This window comes from Ixodes scapularis, unplaced genomic scaffold, assembly GCF_016920785.2.
Source record: "Ixodes scapularis isolate PalLabHiFi unplaced genomic scaffold, ASM1692078v2 PGA_scaffold1__304_contigs__length_218370807, whole genome shotgun sequence".
NCBI classification, from domain to species: domain Eukaryota; kingdom Metazoa; phylum Arthropoda; class Arachnida; order Ixodida; family Ixodidae; genus Ixodes; species Ixodes scapularis.
In genome coordinates, this window is record NW_024609846.1 from 194,326,902 (window position 1) to 194,339,003 (window position 12,102).

Consider the following 12,102-nt stretch of genomic DNA (forward strand, 5'->3'; position numbering starts at 1 on the left):
GAAAGATGGTTCACAGATTTGCGTTTTGCGTTTGAATGTAATCCACTGTGTTGCAACCGTTTGGGACAATGCGGAGCGAGAATATTTCTCACTGAAAACGCATAGGTTTCATCTCGTAGATATTGCAAATTCTTCACTGATTTTATACGCGGATCGAGAATGTTTTTAGTGCTGCCTGATAGAGATGGTGCTAGTATGCTTTCTCGTCATACAATGGGTACATTCGGTTGCAACTCCGTCGATCGCTGCCAAACCTAAACGTGTAAACTGGCCTCTAGAATGCAGTCCAAGGATCATCGCTTCCGAAACACCAGCTTACTTCGCTACCGCGTTTTATCAAAGCGCGTACTCTCGTTCCCACCACTCGCGGACGTCCCAGAACAGGAACTGGAAAGCGGCGCCGTCCGCTTAACAGATAAGAGAAGAACAAAGACGACACCTGGGGACGAACGTTCCCTCACCTGGGGAACCCGGCACGGGGCCCTGTAACGAGACGAGGGAGAGCACCGCCTCGCCCGATACGACGAGCGGAGGACGTCAGCCTGGCGGCAGTATGAGCGTCAAAAGAGCCCGCTCCAACCACTCGGAATCCCACAGGCGTAGGCGTAGGGACTCCCCGACCGCCGCCCGCGTTCTGAGCAGCAACGCCGGTGCACCCGACCCCGAAGGAGGAGCGAATACGAGCAACGAGGGTGACGACACGGGCATTCGGCGAAGCCGCGGACTCGCGACGCGGCTGTTACGATGCCGTCCGCGAAGGAAGGTACCACCGAGTCCCGAAGGGCTTCGACTAGGACCACGACATCGAGGCACCGGAGACGGAAGACCGGCCCGGACTCGGCCTACAGCTGGGTGGTGGCCATGGCCTGCGCCGGCGTGAACGTGTTCATGCACGCCTCCGGCAAGGTGGTCGGTCTGCTGTTCTTCGGCATGCTTAGCGAGTTCTCCGTGAGCCGCGAGGTGGCGGCCTGGCCCCTGGTGCTCAACAACACCCTGCTCAACTTGGCAGGTGAGGAACGCTCGCCGAAATTCGGCACCCGCTGGTTCTAACCAGCACCACCCAGACTAACTTTGACTGCCTCATTATTAAAAGTACAAACACTGTAAAGACAGAGAGAAGGTAAAAGAAGACTCAGACAACAGCTCTGACTTACAACTAAACTTTATTCATGCGGACTTTAAATACTGCATGCATTACACCTGGCCCCTGTCCAACTGCCTAAATAGTGGGTCGTGGTGGTTAAATTTTTTACGGCACCTGCAAAGAGACCAGCGAGACGCACAAATTGGCGGGACGCGAGTGCTACGTCAGCGTTGACTCAGAACTCGTGATCTAAGAGTGCGAGAACGAGTTTGTAGCACTGACGCAGCACTTGTGTCAAATCCGCACCCCGCGCTCGCTACTTCATTTGACGTAGACAATTTAGTACTGCGTCTTTCTGTCTTTGTGGTGTTGTAGCAGCTCATCTGACAAGATGTAAAGAGAAATGGTACACGCCTTGGCGATCTAGGACAATAAAAATTAGCTTCTGGACATTGACTGGCCACATCTAGTAGTACGCTCTATTCAATCAATGGGATGGGAAGTACGTAACACCAAACCAGTTTTATCTCAAACCTTGTAAGCCAGAAGCTCATACGAACATTTTGAGAACCCTGGCGTTTAGAATCGTGTACGTTATTCACACAGCAAGCCGTTTATCTGGATGAATAGGAGTTAAACGGGGTGGATGGGGGGGGGGGGGGGGGGGGGGGTATTGCTACGTAGTTTATCAATATCACAGGTAGGAAACGATTTAAAGGTTTGACGAACCATGCTCAGCTAACCATTAGAGTCAAAATCTGTAAAAGTTTGAGATAATCCAAATCTCTAGCCTCAAGCTTCATGTACACTTATGTAGAAGGTGGTGATATCTTTTGTCGAAGTGAAGACCCACGATCCTGTATGTACAAAAGCGTGTTAACAATGAATGTTCGTTGCCAAAATAGAAGAAAAAAAAAAGATTATGAAGTCGGTACTATCTTATTGGCAATCTTTTTTCTACGTAACTCGTGGCTGTGTCAAACGTGAAGGAAGTACGACATTGTGAACCATAAACACAAGCGAAGTAATCGTAAATGATCGCAGTCCATCTAACTCGCAGCAACGTCTTTGATCGTGGACGTTTTTGTGTGAAGAAATAACTAGTTAACAATACGAATTTTGACAAATATGACAATAAAAAAATAAACAACACCAGTTCAGAGTCTAACTAAACAAAAAAAAAACTATTTCAGTTTTTTTTTTTTTGCATTGTCGCTTTCGCGAAAGTCTAATCTCGGACTGTGGCTAGTCCATAACGTTCCACCATATCTTGAAGAATCTAGAGGAAAGAGATAAGAAAAGATTGAGCGTCCAGTGCGTAAATACAGAATGCGTCGGAATGGCCCTTTACTGAGACTTGCTTTCAGTGCAGCGAATGCATTATATCTCAAACCGTATATAGCATTAATGGGACTCAGTTGACTCTGGATGAACCAATCTGAAACACCAATCAACGGACTTCAAACCGGCGACAAGTGCTGAATGACGCCAAATGTCTACATCACTGACAATTTGAGACGAAAGCTGTAGGCAACCATGAAATATAGACCTTTTTTAGAACTCACGTGAATAAAGAAACGGTTGAGCAAGGAAATGTAAGATTTTTGCCATTTTCCACGCAGCACCAGAAGAAAGAGCAGTGCATCGGTTGATTCTTCAGAAATCACGCCATATGTCGATACACTTCTATCTAACTTTTAGAGCAGCTGTCAGTCTTTTATCGGGCTCTGATAAGGAATCACCTGTGCATACACTTCTCGGGTCAGTGGCGAAGAGGGTTGCAAAACTTGAGCTTTTATTACACAGACAAAAAACAGCCTTAAGCCTACAATTTTTATAATTTGATGCAATGGGGCTAATACCACGTAAATCATAACTATGTGTAGGGTTTGTTTCGAAATACCAATAATATGAGTTTGAACTCAAATAGCCCAACGAGATCAAATACTCTACTCCTCGAAATTATCTTGACAATATAATCTGTGCATTTTACTGTTTATGCGCTCGCAAAATCACATAGAACGTACAAGTGAAATATAACCAAGATGTCTAGAGTATATATATTGTCCTATAATATAAAAACAATACTGATTGTACGCAATGATTAGATTACTGAATTAAACGACAACGCAATATGTAATTAGTGACTGCCCTATTAGTCTAGTATCTTTTTCTCGTTAGTGTGAAAAACCATATGACACTTCTAGATCGTCGTAATATTTTATTAAACGTGTTTAATTGGAATGGAGCCCGGAAATAAGCAACTCAACTGACCGAAGAGCATAACTTTGCAAAATACGCAAAAGTGAAGCAGCTCACAAATATTAGAGCTTGTGATATGTCCGCTGCAGTTTCTTAAAGAAAACCGACTGCAGGATGCCATGCCGTTGGAAGGTCACATGGAACTGCTTGACACATTCGCCCCCATGCGCACGTGGATGCGTCCCTGCCGAGCAGGGAGGGACTACTTGAAATTTCGTACTGGGGCACAATTGACTTCAACCGCAATTGTTTGTATGTTACAAAATAAAGAATAGTATTTTTGTTTGCAGGCAATTACGCTTTACAATGTCCATTTCTTGTTAGAGGTCAACGATAGGCACACATAAGCGAGCTTCAAAGAGGATTGGCACCGCTGCAGACAGCAGAGGGCGTGTTATCGGTTCTACGAGTATCTCTGTCTGGACAAGTTAATCCCTGGATTGTAACCGCCTACAGAGCCCGTCACTGGAGAGGCGACGTAGGACGAATAATGAAACCGTTGAACCAAAATAAAAAGCAACGCGAATGAGAAAGGATCGGTGTTACGACGTGATAAAATTGGGTGCTCTTATGCATTGCGAAACCATTCGCCAATGCGTTACTTTATGTATATTATTAGTTAGCCTTTAGCATCGCCACAAAACATGTACGGACACGTAAATAGGTTATGTTAGAGCGCTGCTCTTAGGCGACCGTTTCCGGCTTGAGCGGCGTCGCCGTCGGCGTAACCGCGCGGTGCATTATGGGACGTGTGACGTCACTGATGACGTCATCAGTGACGATGACGATGACGCCATCGTCACGTGACCTCACAGGGGTTACGTGACCCCCATGAGGTCACGTGACCTTCGTGAGGCGACGGCGACGCAGCTTGGAGGGAGGAGTAGCAGGCAGGATGAGGAGGTGAGGAGGAGGGAGGAGGGGCTATACCTTCCCCCCAGTACCCTTCCCTCCTCCTCCTCAAGAGCTGCGCTCTAATTCGGCGTTACAGGGTGTTGTACACGGCTTTCATGTTTATTACTAAACTAATACCAGTCATGTCATTACTAATGACCCTTGGAATCTATACTCATCAATCTTGTAGAAAGAAATTCAACTAATAGAGTTCTAATGACTAGTATGTTCAATAACTGCGTAAAGTAAACATTCATGGGAAAGCGAAATGTTTAAATAGCAGCTTGAATTAGTCTCTAATTTTCTGCGAAATGGCTAGTCGTCACAGGGACCGTTCGGAACGAGCAAAATAAGACAATTGTACAAAACCAAGCGGCAACGTACACTGAAAATTACGCTCTATTATTGGATATGATTGATCTTATGTTACTATTCTCATAAAGAGCCTCGTGAGCTTCGCTTAAAAAAAAAAAACTCCAGCTCTTCCTTCTTCTTTTTTTCGCGCTTGCTAAACTAGACAGATTTTTGGAATACACTCTTTCAGGCACGCTATATATTATCTTTGAATTCAAAGTAGTCATTGAACAAAACGGAAAAGTAAAGATCATGCCAAAAACAATATTAAACATTTGTCACCTCCAGCGGAGAACGTCCCATGTTTTGTATATTGCAAATCAAGTAGGCAATCTGACAAACAAAAGTATTTCGCGCGTTTTCGTGTTTGTTTTCCTAGCGCGAGGTTCTATAGCATTCATTTCACACCAAACTCTCGCAACCCGTTGGAAGCAAGCCGTGCTGCGCCCTTTATACATTTGACGTCACGTTTCTAGTGTTGCCACAAGAGTCTCTCAGCCTCTTAGACAAAATATAAAAATAAAATGAACTTCTTAAAAAATAATTGTGACTCGTAACTTGGGAGACTAGTTCGGATCTGTCTATTCATCTGTCGAACCAGTCTTGGGGGAAATCACTAACTATTCAAATTTGGCCGCGAACTTGAAGAAAAGCTCTTGAGTTCGTGCACACGTCTTCTAGCCTACGAAAGCGATGACGCACGTGCGCAAAATCGCGTAAACATAACGTGGTTCTAGTTTGTTTGAAAGAGCAGGAGTCGCCAACAGAAGCTTTTAGTCCAGTTGATATCGGAGCTTCTGTTGTGTCTCTTCGTATCTAATCGTAAACAAAGTCTCCATCACTGGTGAGGACCAGACAGCGCAACGCTTTCGTTCGTTCGTGATAGAATGTATTCCCGAAGCAATGTAGTTTGCTCGCTTAAACCGGAGAAGACGCTTCATGCCTTTTTTAAATATTTTGATAATATTTCCGGCGGCCGTATACGCTGTTGTGAGTAAGTGTCGAACTTTCTTTTTTAGTCCCTTGCCTGCGCACCTAACTCCTTCCGTAGTCATGCGTATATCATGAACGATATCCCTCGCGTGTGTTTGCAACTTAAAAAGGTAATTTACGCTATCTGTTGAGTTACAATTCGGGTCATAGATTTGTGTTACTTTTACACAATATTTGTCTCCTTCTGACAGTGACAAATCACTTTGCCAAATCCATTCCGAATAATGTTTCAAGATTTCTAGCAATCTAAAGCAGCTAGGGAGTATTTAAGGCCGGTAAATAATGCCTTCTTTCGCGAAAAAGGAAAATTATCTTAACGATCACGGCTAATTATAACAGCTTACTCAATGAGTTAATCGACAATCGACATAAAGTGCCCTGTGTTTGAGTATCTTTTAAGACGAGACGTATTCATATTGGGCAGAACAAAGAGTCACAATTATACGTGATGACCACGCTCCGTTGCCAACTAAACTTTCCGAAAATGACCGGAGCGGAGGCTGGTCCCACCCATTTTTTTTTAACATGCTCCCAAACTGTATTACAGCTTATTGACCCAGAGCGCAACGGGTTGGTGGCATGTGACTTGGTCTATCTACGGAGCACAGATTGTCTCGTCCCCGTACATCAGGTCAAGGTTCTACAGCGATTGATAAACTACACAGGATAGATATGGGCCGCAGTCATTTTGGAGCTTCTTTGCAGTCTGTACGGCCTACCGCGCAAGCATAATTTCCGTTAACAATACCTACGTCGCGAACATAGCCTTGGCTGTGTGTCATGGTCTGGCAGATGAATCATAGTTTCACTTGCCCCACTAGAATGCACTGGAAGATAGATTTGCTGTCTGCGCGACGAAAGCTCGGAGCGTCGTGGCTGTTGCCAGACGTAAGGTATAATTACTGATTGAATTAATGCACGTTCACACGCTTGCGGCTTCTTAGGACCGTGCGCCTTACAACCCCTTCAAATCCATTACGGCAGAGAAGGCACCTGCCCGCTAGCGCCTTGTATGCAGGGACCCCGGAACTGCCTTTCACTAATGCAAATGTTTCGCCGTAGTAGCCAAATTAAATGGACGTGCTACCTATGAGGGATGGACATTTTTTAACATTGACAAACGCTTTTCGAGCCAAGAAAGATAGAATGATGCTCGACAAAAATAAAATAGGAAATATGGAGGACTGCTGAGGGTTCCACGGCTACCCGATAGGTGCCGCCAGTGAGTTCTCTGGTCGTAAGAGGTTCTGAGAGCTTTTCAGGCACGATGTCCTCAGGAGTCGCAAGTGTGTGAACGGGCCTCTAGAGCGGTAGATAGGACCTCCCGCTGTCGTGCCTCCAGTCAGCTATCTACCTTCAATGCGGAGTGCAAGTTCTTCTGCTTCTTGCGCAGGAGTTGCGTTGACGTCAAAAAGACGCCGAGCTCTGATTGCTGAGACAGTGCGTAGACCTAAAGGCAGCTTAAGAGTCAATCAGAGCTTGGAGTTTTTCGGACGTAACCGCAACTCCTTCGCAAGAAGCAGGCGAACTTGCTCTGCGCATAACTGATTGGCGTCTCCTAAGCCACGTGCGTGCACGCGCAGACAAGGTACGGCGGAAGGCAGCGAGCGAGTTCTGGAGGCCCGGCATTGGAAAAATACGTCCTGTTGTTGTCATCCTGTCAGTAACTGAAGTAGCGTGTGCGCATGTTCGTAACTGCGTGTAAATAGAATTAACTAATGGAACACCAGTTCTTGCGAGACCTCAGCAGTAAAGAAGCCTATATATATGTATATATAATATATATATATATATATATAATATATATATATATATATATATATATATATATATATATATATATATATATATATATATATAAGGTGTGTTGCAAAACTTACTCGATCTGACTCCGAAGTAAAGTACCGTGGAGTCTCAAAAACTTACTCGCGCTTACTCAATGATGTCATAACTGTCATTCCAGAAGCGGATCGTTTACTCCGGAGTAAATATTACTCACGCTAACCTCCTCGATCGGGGGCTAACGTCGGATCAAATCGAGTACATACGTCGCGTGATCTGTTCGCCATCTACTCGTCGTCTGCTTTCCGCGCCGACAGCTGTCAAAGCTCCTCTGCCTCGTTGTCTTTGGTGGCAAATGTTCGAAAGGAAAAATTATGGGGTGCAGCCATTTATGTCTGGTTATTGGGATTTCCTGTTTATAAAGCTGGAATTGAGTCTTCACATATCCAGGCCGTGCACCTTCCTATGGAAGGTGTACCGATTGTTATTACCAGAGTGCGACTGTAAACTAGAGCTTTTCCTCATCCTCGTCCTCCGCTTTGAAGATAATCCCGTATTCTTACGTTCAAAGCTGAAAATGCTCGAATGCCGTAAATGATGTGCAAGTATTTTTTCTCAAAAAGTGTGTGTAATAAGAGGATAAGACGTGCAAAGCAGTGAAGGTTTCGAAGATGTTATCCATATGATAAGTTAATAACCCCACCCCATCTCCCTCCCCAACAAATTGCATATAGCGGTTTGGAAGTTTTCTTTGTGACTTTGTAATAATATTCGCGTCGAAGTGAACGTAAGTTACATATTAATATTAAGAAAGCCCCGTGCGCTGTACCGCTACACCGTATGGAAGCAATTTCTGCAAAACGTAATCGGTGCAATTGACGATGCGTGGAAGGCATGCGTTTAGGGCGCCTGGCCTAAACTTACATAGCTGTTCGGTTAAGGAAGTGGGGTGCGTTTGCTGTAAAGCGAGAGGGATCAGGATAAGTATATTTACTTGGAACATTTATTCTGAAATACGAATCCGTAAGCCATTCAGTTAATCACTGCCATAGCCTCCTTTATACTCACAAAGCCCGGCAGTTTGACTACGGAGCCACAGAGCGCCCGGTCGCAGATTTGGAGCGCGAGGATCTGGTAGCACAGAGCATCAGAGGCATTTCTCTGGAAACCTGAACGTCAGCGCACAGCTTTTGCAGCGGCGAGGACCAGAAACCCACTAGTTCACTCGGGAAAAGTGCGCTTCGGCGTCTCGCCGCAGCTGGGCACCAGTCACGTGACTCTCCTCTCGACCGTTGTCTGCCCCTCCACCTTTTCCATTTCGGCGGCCACTTCTCGTGGCTATTTGCCAGGTTTTGTCAATATATAGGAGGCTATGTCACTACTTTTCTCGGCATTGCAATCACGTGAGACCCATTTAAAACCTCCGAGTCGTGCAGTATGTATGCAAAGGCACACTCATCGTGTTGCCTACAATTGGTAGGATAAGTTACTCGTCACATTGATTAAAGCAACAAATCTGGACCAGCTTTTTTTTTTCTGTAATCACATACTAGTAGCCCAGATTGGTTTGTTTCTTCTTTGCTGAGGGAAGGAGAGAAGACGATTTCGTGCGTAGCTCACTCAGGTTCCTTCAGATAACGGCCGAAACATCCAAGGAATCTCTTAGTCACTTTCCGATAAGCACACATTATCGAGGAGAGCTCTAAAAGGCGGTTATCTCGAACAAGAACTAAGGGCTACTGAAAGTCTTAGTTCTGTGGGTCAGTGCAGAGCTTGCCTGATAGCGAAGAAGGCTCCATGACCGCGATGCGACACACATTTTCACGACCGTAGCGAAAGCGAAGTGAGCTCGCAAAAATAGACGCACAGCGGTATTCACTAAAAACGAAGCAGATTTCAAAGAAGCTCTAAAAGACAGAAACACATTCTACCCATCAATAAATAGAGAATTGTTTAAAGATCAAAGTTGTAAGGTTCTTAATTTTCTTTGCAGTCAGCAAGAGTACCACGCATGCGCGAGACAACAAAAACATAGTTCATATCTGCCGCACACGAGTCGACTGGTCACATCTTCCACAATTCAATGTCTCGTACCATGAAGAGCAGCAGACATATGTGAGCAATCTTCCAAAAAGCTTCGAACCTTCCTCCATCAAGTGATGTGCTGAATCTTTTTCTGCCTTCTATAGCTTGTCTGAAGTAAGCATCTTAAGTCTTCCTGTTTTGAATAGCCCTTTTTGTACAAAGAAAAAACAAATTGTGCAAAATACCCACTTAGTTATGTTTTCCTCAGTACGAACCTTCGGTGGTTCTGTAGCGAGGAGAAACATGACTAGGTGCAGGGATATTATGAGTGCCCTATGAACCACCATCGGCCCGTGGCCAGCTCAGACTCATTAATGTATGCCGTGTTTGCACTCCAGTCCCAAGAGCTCTACCCCCTCTTTTAAGGGCCACATCCGTAGCAGTCGTATCGCTGTTTGCAAACTACCCATTTAGTCGCCACAACAAAGTTATTTGGCCAAAACAGATTGAAATGATGTCATGAAAACTTTTTAAACATATCTCGCTGTTTTCCGTAATTATAACACGAATTCGGCCTTTCCCGAGTAGCACGGTTTTCAGGCCGAAAATTTGGTTTTATCTGGAAATGTAGGGTCCTCAAAAGCACAAAAACGCCAAGGTATAATGAAAATTAGTATTCTTTTCCAAGGTCTGAGTATGCTAGCCCTCATTGTCAAAGAGGTGCCAGAGTTAGGCTTCATTGCCTGGTTGTTCGGTTCTAACTTATCTCCTTTGGGTCTAAGTTCCCGGGGAAATGCTGAAATTTCGCTGCAGGTCTCGTTACTGTGTTTTTGCCTGGCAAATGTGGGCCTAAATTGCCAAACAAGTGCCTAAATCAGGGCACAATGCGTGTTGTTCGGTTGACCCATGGTATTTCTGACTCATGTCTGGTACTTTGGTAATTATGTGGCGAACTAAAGAAAATCCATAGAAATGCCAAAGAAAAATACTTTAGCACAGACACCTTGGGGCAAATACTTATTAGGCTCAAGTTCGGCACCTAGAATTGGCAAACGCGGGTCAAGTTAGGCGTTTCTCCGGAGCGATGCTTGAGTTCACATCAAAGAAGCTGAGCTAATACGAGCTCTATTAAGCTTTAAGCAACTTTACGATAGTTGAGAGCGTCCATGTAACAAAAAGGTGTGATCTTCAGAAGTTGGCCTTCGATGCAGTTTCTTTCGTCTGGTCACATAGCTTGGAATTGGTTTCTAATTGTGGTTCACGAGAAGAATGTATGTTGGTCCGGAATCGCTCTTTCATATATAATTTACACTTACAGACGTTATAGTAAATAAAAGATATTGCGACTATGATGTTACCTCAGCTTTGCTTTAGACTATCACTTACGTCACTGTTCAGCAGCACTCCTCATCTGCCTTATTCTTAAAAGAAGGCGTTTGTGCGTATATGTCCATATACTGCATATGATGCCAGGGGGAGGGGGGGAGGCGTGCACTGAAGTCGGCTTCCTCCCTTCTCTTTTCCGCCTATTTTATCGTAAACTTTAATTGATCTTATTCTAGTTTCCTTTGTTTCAACCTTAGGAATTTCAAAATGAAAATATGCATTTCATACTGGCAGCCAATGAGAATGAATGAGTACAGCCCGATTCCCTAACTTTTCCTTGCAAACTTTTCCTCGAGAGTCTGTCATATGACGAAGGATTTATAGGTAACTCAAAGGCTAGGAGATGGTTTTTTGGTTCCGTCGAACATTGGATTTTTATTGGTCAGGATATAAACTGTTTAGCTTTATGTTTTACGTGGTGGAAGACATCGTGACCGGATTTTGCTTAATGTGAGAGGAACACAGTGTCCTCTGTGAGGATTGAACCGCGTTGACCAGGTGATAAATCTGAACAGTGTTTTATAAAATATACTTCTGGGCCCGAAACACCCTATTTGTTCTACTTTTGAAGAAAGAACAACCGCAAGAGATTTTTGGATAAAACGAAAACTGGGCCAGCACTTGGGCCGGCAGTGAAAGTACGCTGACAGCAATGTGTTGCTTGCATGACTGCACTAATATCTGGCAGAAAGCGAGAAATGAGTAACGATGGAGATTTCACGTTGAATGCCGCATAATATGCCGCAGCCGCCTCTCACCAGTCTAGAGTTACAACACACTCTTACTAGCACAAGGGACGAAATCCTACCAACTGTGGTAAATAAAACACGTTCCACTCGTCTATTTTTAAATGACAAGTTACAAAACTTATGCCCGTATTCATATTCGGGGTCATTACCATGACACGGGCAAAATGCCAATTCTCGACTCCATATTTTGCATTTTACCTCTCGCTAGTTTTTTTTCCACCGCGAAATAACGTCGACGTGGGAGCAAATTGACTCCGCTCGCCATTTTATTTTATAAACTGTACGATTTTATCCCGATAAATTTTCTCCAGCATTGTATTTCGTCTATTAACAGTACAGATAAAAAATCACAGGTATAAATTCTAACATGGTGCATTGAAATAGTTCCCCATGACACGTAACACTAAACTTCAGTTTGAAAAATGCTATCGCGACAATGAAGAGGTAGTCATATTAACAATGCATGCACCAATCCTTATGTCCTAAAGTATTCCAGAGCACTCTTGAATATAACGACATTTTTATAAACTTTTGCAGAAGCCAGCTACTTTCAACCCTTCCAGTGTAAGTTGC

At 44.2% G+C, this 12,102-nt stretch overlaps 1 protein-coding gene across 1 annotated transcript in view; it reads left to right on the forward strand.

The window, feature by feature from the left end:
• Positions 1–459: 459 nt before the first annotated feature.
• The window catches only part of LOC8037254, a 30,047-nt gene continuing 18,404 nt past the window's right edge, over positions 460–12,102 (forward strand). Inside the window, exon 1 of the mRNA XM_002412203.4 lies at positions 460–1,009. Within this exon, the coding sequence (XP_002412248.3) occupies positions 745–1,009 (265 nt within the window). The 5' untranslated portion in view covers positions 460–744. The remainder of the gene's footprint in view (positions 1,010–12,102) is intronic.